General features: G+C 35.9%; 1 protein-coding gene across 6 annotated transcripts in view; it reads left to right on the plus strand.

Annotated features, from left to right (window-relative positions):
• Positions 1-19,934, plus strand: part of COL24A1 (collagen type XXIV alpha 1 chain) — a 379,894-nt gene that overhangs the window by 173,641 nt on the left and 186,319 nt on the right. For all 6 annotated transcript variants that reach the window (XR_004274544.1, XR_004274543.1, XM_032296380.1 and 3 more), the window contains exons 21-24: positions 8,953-9,006; positions 10,095-10,139; positions 15,551-15,604; positions 19,603-19,647. Coding sequence is in view for 4 of the 6 variants with exons in the window: in XM_032296380.1 (XP_032152271.1) it covers positions 8,953-9,006; positions 10,095-10,139; positions 15,551-15,604; positions 19,603-19,647 (198 nt within the window). In the remaining 2 variants the exon portion in view is untranslated. The remainder of the gene's footprint in view (positions 1-8,952; positions 9,007-10,094; positions 10,140-15,550; positions 15,605-19,602; positions 19,648-19,934) is intronic.

Genomic DNA, 19,934 nt, shown 5'->3' on the forward strand with positions numbered 1-19,934 from the left:
CTGCCTCAGCCTCCCCAGCAGCTGGGATTACAGGCACGCGCCACCACGCCCAGCTAATTTTTTGTATTTTTAGTACAGACGGGGTTTCACCATGTTGACCAGGATGGTCTCGATCTCTTGACCTCGTGATCCACCCGCCTCGGCCTCCCAAAGTGCTGGGATTACAGGCTTGAGCCACTGCGCCCGGCAAGCTTTTCCAAACTTCCTTTGGAGTGATTGATCTTTGACTCTGATGCTGGATTGGTTGCCTGGCTTGCAATAGAGCCCCTCCTTCCAAGGCTTTTGGTGGTCTTTTTAAACAAAGGAAGCTTACTTGTGCTATTTACCTTCGAAGGAAAGTTAGACAAAGAACTCTAAGCTCCCAGATGGAGTGGGTTAGGAGTATGGTGCTGGGAAGTTCTTACCTTTGAAACCACACCCCTTGTGGACCCCGGATGAGAAGTTAACATAGTCCCTCAGTAGCCTTGAATGATCTTTTGTATTTCTGTGATATCAGTTATAATATCTCCCATTTCATTTCTAATTGACCTTATTTGAATCTTCTCTCTTTTTTTTTTTTTTGTTAATCTCACTAATCACCTATCAATTTTATTTTTCAAAGAACCAGCTTTTTGTTTATCTTTTGTATTTTTTTTTTGTTGTTTCGATTTAATTTAGTTCTGCTCTTATATTTCATATTTCTTATTTCTTTTATTCTGCTGGGTTTGGGTTTGGTTTGTTCTTGTTTCTCTACTTCCTTGAGGTATGACCTTAAATTTTCTATTTGTGCTCTTTCAGACTTTTTGATGTAGGCATTTAATGCTGTGAGCTTTCCTCTTGCTGCTGCTTTTGGTGTATCCCAGAGATTTTCATAGGTTGTGTCACTATTATCATTCAGTTCAAATAAATTTTTAATTTTCATGTTGATTTCATTGTTGACCCAGAGATCATTCAGGAGCAGATGATTCAATTTTAATGTATTTACATGGTTTTGAGGGTTCCTTTTGGAGGTAATTTCCAATTTTATTCCACTGTGGTCTGAGAGGGTACTTGATATAATTTCTTTTTTCTTAAATTTATTGAGACTTGTTTTGTGACCTCTTGTATGATCTATCTTGGAGAATGCTCTATAGCTGGTATAAAGAATGTATATTCTGCAGTTGTTGGTTAGAATGTTCTGTAAACATCTTTTAAGTTCATTTGTTCTGGAGTATAGATTAAGTTCATTGTTTCTTTGTTGACTTTCTGTTTTGATGACTTGTCTAGTGCTGTCAGTGGAGTATTGACATCCCCACTATTATTGTGTCACTATCTATCGCATTTCTTAGGCCTAGTAATTGTTATATAACTTTAGGAGCTCCAGTGTTAGATGCATATGTATTTAGGATTGTAACATTTCTCTGTTGGACTGATCCTTTTATCATTATATAATGTCCCTCTTTTTCTTTTTTTTTAAACTGTTGTTGACTTATAGGCTGTTTTGTCTGATATAAGAATAGCTACTCCTGCTCACTTTTGGTTTCCATTTGCATGAAATACCTTCTTCCACCCCTTTACCTTAAGTTTATTTGAGTCCTTTTGTGTTAGGTAAGTCTCTTGAAGACAGCAGATACTTAGTAGATGGATTTTGTTTTTCATTCTACCTTAAGTGGAGCATTTAGGCTATTTACATTCAAGGTTAGTATTGAGATGTGAGGTACCATTTTATTCATTGTGCTAGCTGTTGCCTGAATACCTTGTGGTTTTTTTTTATTGTGTTAGTCTTGTATAGGTCCTGTGCAACTTATGCTTTAAGGAGGTTCTATTTTGGTGTATTTTAAGGTTTGTTTCAAGATTTAGAACTCATTTTAGCAGTTCTTGTAGTGCTGACTTGGTAGCAGCAAATACTCTTTGCATGTTTGTCTGAAAACTACTTAATCTCTCCTTCATTTATGAAGCTTAATTTTGCTAGATACAGAGTTCTTGATTAGTAATTATTTTGTTTGCAGAGGCTAAAGATAGGAATCCCTTCTGGCTTGTAGGATTTCTGCTGAGAAATCTGCTGTAAATCTGATATGCTTTCCTTTTTAGGTACCTGATGCTTTTGCCTCACAGCTCTTATGATTCTTTCCTTCATCTTGACATTAGATAACCTGATGACTATGTGCCTAGGTGATGATCTTTTTGTGATAAATTTCCCAGGTGTTCTTTAATCTTCTTATATTTGGACGTCTATATCTCTAGCAAGACCAGGGAGGTTTTCCTCGGTTATTCCTTCAAATGAGTTTTCCGAAGTTTTAGATTTCTCTTCTTCCTTCAGAACACCAGTTATTCTTAGGTTTGGCCGTTTAACATCATCCCAAATTTTGTGAAGGCTTTGTTCTTTTGTGTTGTTCTGTTCTTTTATCTTTGTCTTTGTCTGATTGAGTTAACTAGGAAGCCTTGGGCTCTGAAATTCTTTATTCTACCTGCCCTAGTCTACTCTTGACAGTTTCCAGTGCATTTTATATTTCTGAGTTTGTCTTTCATTTCCAGAAGTTGTGATTATATTTTTATGATAACCATTTCTCTAGAGAATTTTTCATCTATAGCCTATATTTTTGTTTTTTTAAATTTCTTTAAGTTGGTTTTCACCTTTCTCTGATATCCCCTTAAGTAGCTTAATAATCAACCTTCTGAATTCTTTATCTGGCAATTCAGAGATTTCTTCTTGGTTTTGATCTATTACTGGGGAGCTAATGTGGTCTTTGGAGGTGTAATAGAACCTTGTTTTATCGTATTACTAGAATTACTTTTCTGATTCCTTCTCATTTGGATAGCCTGTTTCGGTGGAAAGATCTGGAACTCAAGGGCTGCTGTTCAGGTTATTTTGTCCTACAGGGTGATCCCTTGATATGGTGCTCTCCTCTTTCTTCTAGGAATGGGGCTTCCTAAGGGCTGGACTGCAGTATTTGTTATTGCTCTTCTGGGTTTGGCCACCCAGCAGGGCTACCAGGCTTCAACCTGGTGCTGGAGATTGTCTGCAGAGTGTCCTGTGATTTGATCCATCTTCAGGTCTCCCAGCTGTCAATACCAGCACCTGCTCTGGTGGAGGTGGCAGGGGAGTGAAGTAGATTGTGAGAGTCCTTGTTTGTAGATATGTTTAGCATGCTGGCTTTCTTGAATGCTGGTTATGCTAGCAGTAAAGTTGTCATATGGACAGACTCAGGACCTCAGGTTAGCCAAAATGTTGCAGTCAATGGAATTAGCTGTTGTTTTCTTCTTCCTTGAAGTAGGATTATTTTGTCATGAGTTGCCATAATATCCTGAGTTGGTTGGCCTCCAGCCAGGAGGTAGAGCTTTCAAGAGAGCACCAGCTGCGGTAGCAGAAGGGGATATAAGCTTGCCCTAAGTTGGCCAGAATAAGTATTTGGATTTCTCAGGTGATGGGCAAGGCCATAAAGCTCCCACGAGTTTATGTCTTTTGTGTTTGGCTACTAGGGTGGGTAGAGAAGTACCATCAGGTGGGAGCAGGTTAGGGTGGTCTGAGCTCAGACTGTCTTTGGGCAGGGCTTGCCCCACTGGTTGAGGGTGGTAGTTCTTGGGGCAGTGGGATTATGTTCCATAGGGTGTTTTGTTCCATAATAACCTCTGTCATCAGGGAAGTAGGAGAAAGCTGGTAGCATTAGGCCTTACCCAGCTCCCATGCAGTTAAGGAGGCTGGTTTTGCTCCTGACAATGTGTCCTGCTAACACCACTGAGTTTGTCTCCTGGTACCCTGTGCTCAGCATTCAGACCTTGCCCAGGCTGTAAGCTTCCCTGCTGAGAAAGCAAGCAAGGCTTTCAGGCCTCGCCCCTCCCTGCCTTCCTACACTCTTGGCCATGGCTCTTGCCCTACTCTCTGCAACAGTTCCTGTTCACCCTCAGATTCTGCTCAAGAGAGTTTGCATGCCGTCAAAATTATTACAAAGTTTGGTTGGAATCTATTTTCAACCTGTGATTCCTCCCAGATTCTGCTGGCTGCCTTCCCTGAGGGCCCTAGTGAGATATAGTCAGAGATGGCTTCCCTGGCTTGAGCTGGAGAATGGGAGTGCCTACAACACTCTTCCTGCTGCTACTTCTACTTTTATCTTTTATGCTAAATCAGGTTTAGCTCTAGGTAAGGTTAAATCCTTCTCCTCTAATCTGGATTTTCAGCGTCTCCAGTGAAGATATGTGTCTGGAGGCAGGTGTTTCCCCATACACACTTTGGGAACTCACAGTTTCTTGCCTGTCTTACAGAATTTGCAGTATCATGCCATTTCTTTCAAAGGGTCTATGAAATCCTTAAGTTTTCCTGGTACTTTGTTGTAGGGGTTCTTGGAGCAAAAGTCCATTGTGTGGGTCTCCACACGCTATTCTGTCTGTCCAAGTGGAAGCCCCTTCCCTACTACCATTCCCAGCCTCTGCTAACCGCCATTCAATTTATTCTCTTACTTCCATGAGATGGATTATTTTCTAGCTTCCACATATGAGTTGGGATATACAATGTTTGTCTTTCTGCATCTGGCTTTTTTCACTTAATATAATATCCTCCCATTCTGTCCCTGTTGTGGCAAATATAGAATTTCATCCTCTTTATGGTGGAATAATATTACATTGTGTATAATACGCAACATTTTCTTTACCCAGTCATCTGTTGTTGGATACTTAGGTTGATTCTGTATCTTGGCTATTGTGAGTAGTGCTTCAATAAACATGAGAATGCAGATTATCTCTTTGATATACGGATATTTTTTCTTTTGGATATATACTCAGCAGTGGGATTGCTAAATTATATGGTAGTTCTATTTTTACTTTTTTGAGGAATCTCCATACTTTTTTCATATTAGCTATATTGATTTACATTCCCACCAGTAAATACAAGCATCACCCTTTCTCTGCATCCTCACCAGCATTTGTTCTTTTCTGTCTTTTTAATATCTTTCTAACTGGGATGAGATGATATCGCATTTTGGCTTTGATTTGCATTTCCCTGATAACTGGTGATGTTTAACATTTTTTCATGTATTTATTGGCCATTTGTATGTCTCCCTTTGAGAAATGTCTACTAATTAATGTCTTATATAAACGGAGAAAAGAAACTGGTATTTATTAAGTCCCTGTTACATTCTAGGTATCATTTTATTTATTCCTACAGCAAACTTATGATGCTGATGGTAATGTGATTCTATAGATTAAGAAATAGCTTACATCTCTAGTAAACTGCAGAACTGGAATTCAAATCCACATTCAATTTCCAGTTCTGCACATTTTAACTTTTTAAAAATTTGTGTTTAATGTATGATAAATATGAAACATATGTGCACAGCTTAAACAGTGATGATTAAAAAAAAACTCTATTAAGGATATTAAACAGAACATTGGAAGCCCCTTGTGTATCCCTCTCTAATTGTGTCTACCTCCTTTCTCCCTGTATTTAGAGGTAACCATTCTCTTGTTTTTGCCATTCTTTTATCATCTATATATATTCCTAAAATATCTGGTGTTTTGCGTGTTTTGGAAATTCATGTAAGTGGAATTCTATACATATTATTTAGTGACTTTCTTCTTCCATTCAGTTTTGTCTTTTCATCTTAATCCAGGTTGATACATATAATTATAGGTTCATTTTTAATTTACATTGTATAGTATAACCCAGTATATAGCTATACTATAATTTTTTGATTGATACTACTACTGATAAACACTTATGGCCTTTCTTGTGGTTGGTTTGCACAAATGCTCCAGGTGCGCCCGGAGACTATGTAAATTCCCATTTGGGGATTCAGTATTCTATAGATGGCTATTAGATCAAGTTTTTTAATATAAGTGTTTAAGTTTTCTCTATTCTTGTGGTCTTTATCTGCTTGACTGATGGAGAAAAATGTCTTAAAAATTTCCCTTTCTAATAGTGGATTTGCCCATCTCTATTTTCATATTCATCAATTTTCACTTTTTATACTTGGAATTTATGTTATTAGATGCATAAAAATTGATGATTTTTATTTCTTCTTGATGACTATAGCCTTTAATCATTATTTAGTTACACACTTAGATAATGTAGTTTACCTTAAAGTCTACTAGATCTAATAATAATGTAATTATATCACCTCTTTTGGGCTGGTAAATGCCTTACATATTTTATGTTTTAGGTGTGTTTCTTGTAAATGGCAAATAACTAGCTTTTTTGTCTCTTAACTCAGCTTTTATTTTTTCCTTAAGATTATAATTTGGTTTTGAAAGAAGAGAGAAAATGTAGCCTAGGTTTGCCTGTTTCACTTAAAGGATTATTTCTGGTTCTGGATAAGTGGTTCCATCCCCTGAGTAAATAGCTTCAGTGAGAAAGTTAGGGGGACCTCATTCTCTTTAACCAATCAGCCCTCTGTGGGATATACTCTGGATATGGAGCTGAGCCTGTTTCTCACATGTACATTCTAATCTTAATATTATATGTTCTTAGAGGCTTTTGAGCCCCAGGAGTTGTTTATAATTTTTTGTTGTATGCTTATTTTTATCTACAAATTTTTATTAGTCTATCATAACTCAATAAAAAAATATTTTCACATATTAAAAATATTCTAATCCTCCCAGAAAGGATTTTGCTGCTTTTTCTAAATTCTTATTTATGCTTTGCACATACCTCTACATCTATTACAACTCTTAATGTAATAATTTTTATTTTGAAGGGTCATCTCCCATAATAAATTATGAATTCATTGGAAACAAGGACTCTGTCTTACTTATAATTGCATATTTAGGGCTTAATATTGTCCTGTTAATTGAGCCTTATACATAGTAGAAATTAATAAAATGTCAGATGAAAAATGAACAAACAGATGAATTAAGTGATTAAACACTAGCTGACAGGTGATAGAATTCAAATATCACAACATTCAAATTCTGTACCTCTAGTCAGTGTAGACACTTAAAATCTTTCACTTTGAATTCTAAAAGAGCAGTTTCAGATATTGAAGGCAGTTTGAAATTATTGTATCAATCAGGATTATTTCAGTTGCAAGTGGTGGAAACCCGGCTTAAACAGGCTTAAATAAATATGTGAAAAGTTAGGGGATTCAATTACAGCTGAATTCAGGACACTAAACAATATCAGAAGAGCCCAGTCACTCCCAACTTTCTCCATTTTTTAATTTATTGATTTCATTCTCAAGCTGTTGCCTGGATGGTTTCTCACTCTTCAGTTTTACCTCATTCTTAATGCTATTCCCAGCAGTGCCCCTAAAGTTCAAAATGTGCTTCAGTTAGGCTGAGCTGGGTCCCTTACTCATTCCTGGATCAGTCATTTTTTCTGGAGGTATACAATATATTGACTGACTTAGAGCCTGTCACATGTTCACAGTTACAGTCAGAGGTGGAGTTACCTCCCCTCATACAACATGAACTAAGGGTAAAGAGAATTTTTCCTTAAGGAAAATGAGGGTACTTTTGCCTGAAAAAGGGTTAATGTATGTTGGACTGGCATAAGACACCATGTGTCCATTTCTGTAATCTAATTCACATCTTACTTTTAGTGCAGAAAGCTACATTAAAAAGTTAGGTTATTGCCTAAAGTAATACAGTTTCTTCAATGGTGTTGTTTATGTAACAAGCTTGGAATAGTATATTATAGACTTTTAAACTGACTGAGAGTTGTTCATTTTTTTTATTGTATTAAAGTATAGAAAGTACAGAGCGAAATGTAACATGAAGGTGTAGCAGGAGCGGCCACAGGAGACAGATCTCTCAGACACCAAATACAGGAGGAAGGAGGGTTTATTTGACCAGGAGCCTTGGGTGATAATCTGTCCAAAACCCAACTCCCCTAACAAAGGAAGGTTCTGCCTTTATACAGGCTTATACTTTAGATGTTACACATGGAAGAATCTTAGGTTTATAACTTAACATAGGAAAAGGGTCTCAGTTTACAGTCTCAGGAATTACATATGAAAAGGGTTTCAGTTTACAGTCTCAGGAATTACATATGAAAAGGTTTCGGTTTACAGTCTTAGGAATGAAAAGGAGAAGTTGACCTGAGATGCCTGGGTCTCCCTCTTCAAAGGAAAGATTCCCCAGTAGTTTATCACTCTGCTGCATTTCAAAACATGATCAAAGTCACCTGAGTAGATTTGCTCTTTGGTATAGTTATTTAAAAATTATGTAAGTACTGTTAAAAATGAGGTAAAACTGCTTAATGGTTATAAAACAACTAAAAGCAATCATTCAAACTATATAATTCTAAAAAGAGATTTAGAACTTTGCCAGCATCTTGTATGGTTAGGAGAACAGAACTTAGGAAGAAATGCTGCCATGTTGAAGAGATGTCGTGTGGTGTTTTCTGATTTAGGACTTTTAAAATAGTTAAAGCATTTTCATTCGGAGAGCAATTGATTTTTAACTACATGTATTTTGCTTAACAAAATACTTTCTTAGTCTTGAAATTCCTAGTCAAATTCACACTCACTTTCTTCTGCAAATTCTCCTTCTCTTTTTATCATCTTGTATCAAAAAGGGAAATAAGTTAAGGAATATTCTTCAACTAATGAGTAATGAAGAACTAATGCATTCTTCAACTAACAAATAACGAGATCCAGACTCCACAGATCTGTTAATAGGTATTAAAACACTACTTGTTTCCTCCATCTGTTTTCAGACTTTGTGAATATTGTATTATATGTTTATCGTACTATTATCAGTTTAATAATTGGACCCATTGCTTTGATTTTAGAATTAGTTTTTCTGAAAATGTGTCTGGAGGTTGAAGAATAAAAGACTGAGCAGATTATTTGAATATTAACTTACCATTTAAAAATAAGTTTATCCTATGTTTTTAGATTCCCTGTAGTTTTCTGCTTGTCTATCTTGCCACCCATTTTGATAACCTCTCAATGAGAAATGAATGGTTTCCAAAAGTATTGTCCATTTCCACATTAATGCTGATTGGTCAAAATGTCAGTTGATCTGAAATTTCTCTTGTGTGCATTTATATTGCTTTTATAGGGACTCCTTGGAAATAGAGGGCCTCCTGGACCGCCTGGCCTCAAAGGAACTCAGGTATGGAAGAAGTGAATATCCAGTCAGCAAGGTTTTTAGTTCAAATTTTTGCTTTTTATTTATTGTGGGACTTTAGTTTTTGCTTAAACACCATCAGATTTCCAGTTACCATTTTCTTTTCTTTTATTTATTTATTTATTTATTTATTTATTTAGACAGAGTCTTGCTCACTTGCCCAGGATAGAGTGCAGTGGTGCAATCTTGTCTCACTGTAGCCTTGACCTCCTGGGCTCCAGCAATCCTCCTACCTCAGCCTCCCAAGTAGCTGAGATTACAGGTACACCACCGTGCCTGGCTGTTTTTGTATTTTTTGTAAAGACATGGTCTTTCAACCCAGGCTGGTCGAAATTCTGGCCTCAAGCAATCCTCCCATCTAAGCATCCCAGAGTTCTGGGATAGCAGGCATGAGCCACTGCACCCAGCCTTCAAATTAATGCTTAATTTTGCCAGTTATGGAATAGAATTTAGAATCATTTTACAGTGTTCTGAATTCATTGAATGATTTATGTCAGTAGTCTCCAGTGGAATGTCTGAAGAATCTGAACCCAGAATCTCACTCATATGTACTAGAATTTATATTTACTATTTGTGACTACTTTATATTTTTGCTCAATTCACAAATAAATTAAAATAAATTGTATTTTAGTTTATTTGTAAATTGAACAAAATGTTTACCAAACAAATAATATATATTATGTAATTCAAGAGAGATCTATTTGTATTGTTCAGAAAAAAAAAAAAAAAAACTATTTTTTTAACGGTAAATCAGTATATTTAGTGACTATGTCTGTAAATGGAATAAAAACACTTACTGCTTTTTTATTCTCTTAGAGAATTATGAATACATTTTTTCTATGTTAATCTTCAGTCTCTATCCACTCATATAGTTTTTGGTCCTTACAAGAATGCATCAGGTTCACACAAAAAAAACTAAAGTGTTCTGGGGTGATAGAATTCAAAGTACAAGAAAATAACAGCATTATTTTCATCACATCTCAGAACGAGCTTCACATTTTAGAATAAATAGAGAAAATAAGAGTTTACATTTTTAATACTCATTTTAGGCCATGATATGTTTTTTTTTTAAGGGAGAAGAAGGACCAGTTGGACCCTTTGGGGAACTGGGGCCAAGAGTAGGTATCGTATAAATAATTTTCCACAGTTGTTTTTCTTGAAAACAGCTGTTCTATAAATGTTTTTAACATGATAACATTTTACATTATGGTGAAGAACAAAAAAGAAAGCAAACTGTAGTTATAAAATCCCCAAAGTAAAATAGACTAATGATTAGAAGTCTCAAAGATATTTCGAATGAAGTTATGGCTACTACATAATTACTTGTTATTTCAGTGGTCCATGCACTTAGTAATTTGTGCAAATTATTTATAAATTTCTCAAAATGTAATAGTAAGGTAAATACTTTAGCCATTTTAGTAATATTCTGAGATTTTCTGTTTTCTAAATGTATTAGTAAAATTATGAAAGGCTAATAAGATGCATTTTCTGCCAATTTTTCATCAGATAATACCATGAGTGATATATGAATTATTTGTTTTCAAGTTCTAGAAATGAATTATTTAAACATTTTTGGTATGTGTGACTAAAGTTTACCTTATGAAATAATTAAGGCATATGTGTTACATTTAAGAGGCATTAGACTCACAAGAAATACATCTCATTTCTTTTCTTGACAACAGCATAAAATACTGGTTCTTTTCTTTTTGAGACAGAGTCTTGCTCTGTCATCCAGGCTAGAGTGCAGTGGCATCAATCTCGTCTCACTGCAACCTCCGCCTCCCAGGTTCAACTGATTCTCCTCTCTCAGCCTCCTGAGTAGCTGGGATTACAGGCATGCACTACCACACCCAATTAATTTTTGTATTTTTAGTAGAGATGGGGTTTCACCATGTTGGCTAGGCTGGTCTTGAACTCCTGACCTCAGGTGATCCATCCATCTCAGCCTCCCAAAGTGCTGGGATTACAGGCGTGAGCCACTACGTGCGGCAAAAGTACTGGTTCTTAAAATGCTTTTACATTGAAAAAGACTGTAATTATTTCTTTCACATCTTTACCTTACTAGCCACATATATTGCTACTATCCCTTGGGAAAAAAAGAGTTTTCATTTTATTTTTTGTGAGGAGAATTATATGACAGAAAAACTGTTTTTTGAGCCCAATAAAATTGATCTTATTTAAAATATACTTCCTTGGAAAACAGGAGAACCATATTCACCTCTGGTCTACTCAGTCTTAATGTTAATTATTATTGTTTTTGCTATTAATTGAATATCATTTTGGGGCCTAATATTGCTGTAAATATATGAATCATCTTTAATCCTGAAAACAACTCTGCAAGATATTGTTTCCATTTTTAGGTGTTAAAATAGGTTTTAATATTACATGCTCAAGTATAACACTCTCAAAATCAATATACTATGATAGAATTTAAGTAGGACAAGAAGTTATGACACTATTACTGATACTCTGAATTGCTTGATTTCAAAGAGATTGAAAATATGCTGATACCAGATTCCAGTGAGATTCTTTCCATACTATAAATATGTATAACTCTGTTTAATATACTACACAGTGTTTGAAAGATTATCATTAAAGATAAAAGGAATGTCTCGCTAAGGCTCTTACTAGCCAGTGGAAATAAAAAAAAGAAATGAAGGGCCGGGCACGGTGGCTCATGCCTGTAATCCCAGCACTTTGGGAGCCCGAGGCGGGTGGATCACAAGGTCAAGAGATCGAGACCATCCTGGTCAACATGGTGAAACCCCGTCTCTACTAAAAATACAAAAAATCAGCTGGGCATGGTGGCGCGTGCCTGTAATCCCAGCTACTCAGGAGGCTGAGGCAGGAGAATTGCCTGAACCCAGGAGGCGGAGGCTGCGGTGAGCCGAGATCGCGCCATTGCACTCCAGCCTGGGTAACGAGAGCAAAACTCCGTCTCAAAAAAAAAAAGAAATGATTTTATAAATATCATAGAAATATCTAATAATTCAGGCTCCTAACTATATTTCTTGTTCTATATATCTAAATTAATTAGGGAACAATTGATATTTAATAATAATAGGATGGTTTTCAGTTCTTTGTGTTTTGCTTGGTAGAAAATGATTCAATAATTTCAAGCAGGCAAAAGCAAAAATTAGAATGTTTTTACTAGAAGTCCAAAATACAATTGTAAGTGGCTATAACTTTTATGTGTAGTAAAAATAGAATGTGAGCCAGAGGGTTGTCCTGTTTCACTTTATTTTAAGAAGATAAATTATAAGAATATTTCTTAATTGACAACAGTAATAAAATCCAATATAGCAGGGATGCCTAACCCTCAGGCCATGGACTGGGAGCAGACATTACTGCCAGTATTAGTCAAGGTTCTCTAGAGGGGCAGAACTAATAGGATATATATAAAGGGGAGTTTATTAAGTATTAACTTACATAATCACAAGGTTCCACAATAGGCTGTCTGCAAGCTAAGGAGCAAGGAGAGCCAATCCAAGTCCCAAGACTAAAGAACTTGTAGTCCAATGTTCAAGGGCAGAGAAACATCCAGCATGGGAGAAAGATAGAGGTTGGGAGGCTAAGGAAATCTCTCCTTTTCAAAGATTTCTGCCTGCTTTTTATTTGCTGGCAGCTAACTAGATTGTGCCCACAAGATTAAGGATGGATCTGCCTCCCCCAACCCACTGATTCAAATGTTGATCTCTTTTGGCAGCACCCTCACAGACACACCCAGGATCAATACTTTTTATCCTTCAATCCAATCAAGTTGACACTCAGTATTAACCATCAAAGCGCCTGAACTTCACCTGCTGTCAGATGAGCAGCAGCATTTGATTCTCATAGGAGCTCGAACCCTATTGTAAACTGTGCATGCAAGGGATCTAGGTTGCACAATCTTTATGAGAATCTAGTTCCTGGTGATCTTCTGAGGTGGACCAGTTTCATCCCTAAACCATCCCCTGCCACCTTGTCTGTGGACTTGTTCTCCCCCGTGATCTTATCATCTGTTCTTTTCAGCTACTCTCTGCTAAAGTCATATCCTTTACTTTGTCATTACCAGTGATAGCAACCTCTCATTTTCAGTTTTAAACTTCTCATTCTCCAACCACCATCTTTCTTTCTAATACATTCTCTCTTGTTATCCAATCTATTGGCCCCGATAGGAATGTCAATGCATTGATTCTGTTGCTTTTCCATTTTGTCTTGCCTCCTTTATGATCCCAATTCCTTATCCTGCTTAAAAAATTATAATTATTCCTTTTATTACATTCTAAGTTCTATCTTCAAACCTATTTATTCTTTTGCTTTTCTAAATTATTACTTTATACTTTGTTTCTTCAAACGCTGTTCAGTTATCTCTCATCCTTATTCTTAGCCTTTGCCTTGCATCCTACTTCCCTGAGAAAATTGAAGTAACCAGAAGAGAACTTACAGTTTTCTGCCATTGCATCTCTCCATCTTCTTCTATCTATACTCTGCTTTCTCTCCTCTTGTTGTGGATGAACAGGACATTTTTGAAGCTGAGGAAAACTCCCACTTGTTTACTACATACCCTGTCCTCTTGTCTACTCAAGATCCTTGGTCCAGCAATTCTCTCTGTCTCCTACATTTTAGTTCTTTTCTCTATATGGCATCATTCCTATCAGCATATAAAGCTGCTGTTATTCTTCTAGCTTAAAAATAAAAACTTTTTTGGTCTCACTTTCCTTCCAGGCGTTATCCTATTTTTATCTTTACCTTTTCAGTAAAACTCCTCAAAATATTGTCTATACATATTCTTTCAGTTTTTCTCCTCCCTCTATCTGCTTAAAGCACTTTTGTTCCCACCACTACAATACAAATGATCTGATAAATACGATCAGTGGTTTCTGTATTGCTGAATCCAATTGTCATTTCTCAATCCTCAAAGTCCTCTTATTACTCAGTACTTATATTCTTCAGAATTTGACAAGATCACTCTCTCCTCCTAGAAACAATTTCTTTACTTCCATGATTTTCCTCGTAACTTTCTGGCACCAAATTACATATTTTTCTGTTTTCAAATTCTAAGTTTTGGAGTACCCCAAAGCTTGGCTTGTGGATTTCTCATTTCTCTCTATGTTCACTAGCTAAATGAGCTTATCCAGCCTAGGGCTTTAAATACGATTCAAAATGCTGGTGATTACCAATATTATTTCTCCCTATCAGATCTTTCTACCTGTTAAATTCTGGACTTGTATAACGATCACAAGATCTCTCCACTTAGATGTCTAACAAGCGTTATCAAACTAAAATGTCCAAAACTCAGCTTATTATTTACCCTCCAACCCTGTTTTCAGTCTTCCTCATTTTGTTTGGGCTGTTAGTCTTACATTAAAATCCTGAGATTCATTTTTGACTCTTCTCTTTCTCCCACATTTCACACATGACCCACCAGCAGTTCCGAGAAGCTCTACCTTCATATTATATCCGGAATCTTACCACTCTGCTACCACCCTGATCCACACCCCCATCATCTCTCACTTGGATTATTGGACTAGACTCTTATTTGAACTTCTACCCTAGAATCAAAGTGATCCTGTTAAAACTTAGATCTTATCAGTTTTCTCCTTAAAGCTTGTCTAAGGCTTCCTGTCTCACTCAGATAAAAGTCACAGTCCTAACTGTAACTTACAAGGCCCTACATGACCTGACTTCTCATCCCCCAATTCCTTCTTTGACGTCATCACTTTTGTGGTCTTCTCCTCTCAGTTATTCAGGTTTTCCTGGTTCCTCCAACATACTACACACATTTCAGCTGTAGTGCCTGTGCAATGCTCTTTTTCTCTGCCTGGAATACTTCTCCTTCAGATATCCATACAACTTGTCCCTTTCTTTGGGTTTTTACTCAAATGCCACCAAACTGTCAACTGCCCCAGGGAGTGGCACTCCCTAGGCGAGGTTAAGGGTCATGGGTCACACTCTTCACAGAACTCTAGGATCTCTGTTCTCTCCCTAGGCCTGGACACATAGCTTCTCTCTCTCTCTCTGTCTCCCTTATTGTCTCTCTTATTCTCATTGTCATCAAAGACAAGTCACTTCTTACCTTCAGACTCTCCGAAAACTAAAGTAAGAATACAAGTAATCTGCAAACAACTTTTCAGTGAGGACTTCTTTCCTGAAATCTTATGAACACTTTCAATAAAACTCCCACAAAAGTTTATATATCTCTTCCTGCTTAATTTCTTGCCTTTCATGTTACCACTACCTAACATACCGTATATTTTACTTATTTTATAAGATGTTGTTAGCCTCACTAAAATATAAGCTCTATGAGGGCAGGTATGCTCAGTGCATTCCTCGATCCTCAGCACGTAGAACTGTTCATGGCACTTAGTAGACAGTCGGATATTTGTAGAATGAATGGCGAATGAGTATGTTGAAATACATTTATAAAATAATCTTAAAGTGTTTAATGTTTTAGGAATAGTCTAAATTTCATATATCTTAGGAAATTGTCAAAAATGAGAGTGACTAAACATATATACTTTTTTTCTTTTATTCTGTTCTCTTCTAGGGAAAACCAGGTCAAAAGGGGTATGCAGGTGAACCAGGATCAGAAGGCTTAAAGGTAAAGCAAATGACTTTATTATCAGTTTTAAAATATAATTTTTGTAAAGATAAAATTATGACTTGCATGCAAATATGAAATGAATGCATCAACTTAAAAAGAACCAGTAAGATGTTAAAACTGTTACAAAAAGCAATTGAGAATCTATATCTTTATATCTGTATCTATTTATATGCATGTTGAGTATCCCCTATTTGAAATTCATGGAACTAGAAGTGTCAGATTTCAGTTTTTTTTGGAGTTTTGAACATTTGCATTATACATGCTTACCAGTGGAGCATCTCAAATCCAAAAACCTGAAATCCAAAGTGCTCCAGTGAGCATTTCCTTTCAATGTCATGCTCGTACTCAAAAAGTTTCAGATTTTAGAGCATTTATGATTTTGGATCTTCAGATTTGGGGTACTCAATTTGTGTGTCTGTGATTATGTCTGTATCTATATCTATATATGTGATCTATGTATCTATATCTCTGTATGTGATTTAATAAAGAAATGTTAGATAAGATTTGTGGGTTACATACAGGGCAATAAACCATAACTTCTGGGGTAATCAGTTCTACTGGGTAGAAATCTACAAGTAAATATACCTTTACTAAGTCTGGATCTTTTAATCACTAGTAAACAGTGAGTCTGAGTATATTCACTAGATAATCACTGGGTCACCTTAATTATTTTATGATATTAAAAAGATACCTCACTCATTATTTAATTCCAAGGACTTGGATAATTTTTTATAACACCAACAAATATAAAGTAATACAATAGTTTATTATGTACAAAATTGAGACCTGAAAAAAACTAGCTTATAAGAATTGGTAAGTTTTGCAAGTTTAAATGTAACTATAAATTGACATAGTCACAGCATTATTACTGAGTTTCCTAAAACTAGATTGTTTATATTAAACTCATCGTTTTTATGTTGCTGGAATCTAAGGAAAAGCTATATAACACTTTTTGAGATTGATAAAGAAATGTGAGCTAAACTATTTTTTTAATGTGTCAGTATGTATGAGGCCAAAATTATCCTGGGGCAGAATATACCTGACTCTTCCTCAAGTTACATACAAAAATCCTCAGAAAATAGGAGAGTAGTATTTATGAATAGAGGCTTAATCACTTATCCTTCACAGGGATTAACAAGTCTCCTTGGCCGGGCGCGGTGGCTCACGCCTGTAATCCCAGCACTTTGGGAGGCCGAGGCGGGTGGATCACGAGGTCAAGAGATCAAGACCATCCTGGTCAACATGGTGAAACCCCGTCTCTACTAAAAATACAAAACATTAGCTGGGCATGGTGGCACGTGCCTGTAATCCCAGCTACTCAGGAGGCTGAGGCAGGAGAATTGCCTGAACCCAGGAGGCGGAGGTTGCGGTGAGCCGAGATCGCGCCATTGCACTCCAGCCTGGGTAACGAGAGCGAAACTCCGTCCCCCCCCCAAAAAAAAAAAAAACGAAAAACAAGTCTCCTTTACTGTACTGCCAAATAGTGTTAGGAAATCCAACTGTGAGGTACTATCCAGTAAAGCCAGCAAGAAACAGAATCTTATTTATATACTTTCCCTAGAATCACTCCAAAATCTAGGTGGCTTTGGTGTTGCCTAGTAAACAGAGGTAATTCTGTATGTTCATTGCTCCCTAGCTGTCACTGAAATTTGCGTTTCAGTGCATCTTGTAGCTATTAACTGGGACCTGACACTCCCTGGGGGAGTTAGTTAAGGATCACACTCTTCACAGAACCCTAGATCTGTGTTCTCTTCCTAGGCCTGGGGAAGTAACTTCCCTCTCGTTCATTTGTCAGACAAGTAGCTTCTTACCTTCAGACTCTGAAAACTAAAGTAAGAATGCAAGTACTCTGCAAACAACTTTTGCTTTTTGACTGTTAACACAAACCTCCCTTAAAACTAAGTAGCACAAAGGGTTCATCTTTTTTGGAATTTAAGAAGGGTGATTTATGGGTAAGGAGGGAAAAATACTAGAAAATTAATAATTCATATATAATTCTTCCATAAATTTTCCGTAAAAGCTCTCTAATGAGCTGCCTGTTAAAATTAGTTATTACAACATACTGCAATGCTTCACTCTTTACTGTTTATCTAAATACATACAGAAACTGAAAAGAAAATTTGTGTAGACTTTGAAAGTTTATTTCAGTTATCACTCATGATGAATATTAGGTTTCAGTGCTTAAAATCACCACAATAGAAATACAATATGAACCACAGATATGAGCCACATTAAACAGTGAAAAGAAACAAGTAAAATTAATTTTAATAGTATATTTTATTTAACCCAAGATATCAAACTATTATATCCTTTCAACATGTAATCAATATTAAAATTATTGAGATGTTTTATATTCTTGTTTTGTAGAAAGTCTTTGAAATCTGATGTATTTTTTATATTTATATCACATTTAGATTCAGACCAGCCTATTTCACATACTCAATAGCCACACGTCATCACTGGCTACAATACAGTTCAGTATCTTAACATCTAACTAGAATATAATTATTAACGTTTAGACAGTAATTAAGTTTAGACATAATGTATTTAATCTGTTTCTCTACACAAAATGTATATTGCTATTAGAATCAGTCTCTGTTTGGTACTTTGAACTTAATCTTTTACCTTTCATCAACCTATACCCTTGCAAATGCCATTCCTCACCAGGAGGTAAGAATGGCCCTTTCTCATTACCAATGTAAGTATCACATATTTTTCAGGGCCCCACTTACAGCTTCATAATCCATTACTTAAAATCATGAATGTTTGGATTTTTGAAAAGTAATATGTTGCATATATTTTATTTACCACTGCCAGAAGGGTGTGGGATAGCATACCATAATTAGATACGTTAATAATTCTATAGTGAAACATAAGTATGTTCAGATTAATTGGAATAAATCAAGACTGTAAATAGCCTCATTCAGAATAAAATAAGCTTTACTGCTAAATCAATCCAAGTTAGGTCAAGTTTGCCACCAAATGAATTGTGAAAAATTGAGTTTTCCGAACTTTATGGACTACAAAATTGTGTTTCAGAGTTTGTGAACATGCATTACTTCTCCAGTAATGCCAGCTCTAGCTGCTTGAGTTCACAGGGTATCTGCTCCTAAGACCTCCTTTAGCACCTAACCTGTGGCACGTATTCTTTTCTATTTGAGCAAATAGAATGTCCCTGCAGGAAAGGCTTTGATTTTATTCTTCTTCATATCTTTCACAATGCCTACCAATCTGCCTTTTATAGAGTACATCTCAGTAAATATTTTATTTTTAAAAATTTTATTTGTAAAAGTGATTAAAAGTCATGAATAGGAGAATATTTTTTATGAAAATAGATTATTACTTGATATAGTATGGATTTATGTCCCTCCACAAATCTCATATCAAATTGGTGAGGGGCCCAATGGGAAGTGATTGGCTCATAGGGGCAGATTTCCACTTTGCTATTCTTGTGATAGAGAGTGAGTTGTCAGGAGATCTGATGACTTATATCTCTGTGGCACTTCCTCCTTTGCTCTCATTCTCTCCTGTTCCAACACGTGAAGTTGTGCTTGCCTCCCGTTTATCTTCCACTGTGATTGTAAGTTTCCTGAAGTCCTCCCAGTCATGCTTCATGTTAAGACATGAAACTGTGAGTTAATTAAACCTCTTTTTTTCATAAATTACCCAGTCTTGGGTAGTTCTTTATGGCAGTGTGAGAATGGACTGATACATTACTATTTAAATGAAACTAAAAGATAGGCCACATTTCATAGAAATACTGTAACAGAGTTTTAAAAATTTTTTATTTTAAATTCTGGGGTACATGTGCAGGATGTATAGGTTTGTTATATAGGTAAACATGTGCCGAACTATAACAAAGTTTTAAATAACTGATATTTCTTTTGCCTTTTTCTAGCTTATGACTAGATAATTACATTAAAAATAATTGAAACTGTCATGAATAATCTAGCTTGAGAAATATTTTTTCACAACTTTATATTCTTTTTTGACAGGGAGAAGTAGGAGATCAAGGAAATATTGGAAAAATTGGCGAAACAGTAAGCCTATTTTATGCTCTTTTTTTTAAATCAACGATAAGCATTTTTAGGAAACATATTAGCCATGATTATGTTCGCTGTAATCATGTTACTCAGAATCAGAATAATTATTATTCACTACAAATGTGAACTTGCTTGTGATGTTTCTGCTGACAAATAAAATCTATTATACAAAAGAGAAATGAGGGGAACACAATTGATGACATTTTCATTCAATATAAACTGTGTATGTGACTTCAGAAACATTGTTTCTAATGTTTGGATTTTAGTTTATTCTGATAGCTTCA

Source organism: Sapajus apella, unplaced genomic scaffold (genome assembly GCF_009761245.1).
Source record: "Sapajus apella isolate SASKATOON/1434 unplaced genomic scaffold, GSC_monkey_1.0 scaffold36, whole genome shotgun sequence".
In the NCBI taxonomy this organism is placed as follows: domain Eukaryota; kingdom Metazoa; phylum Chordata; class Mammalia; order Primates; family Cebidae; genus Sapajus; species Sapajus apella.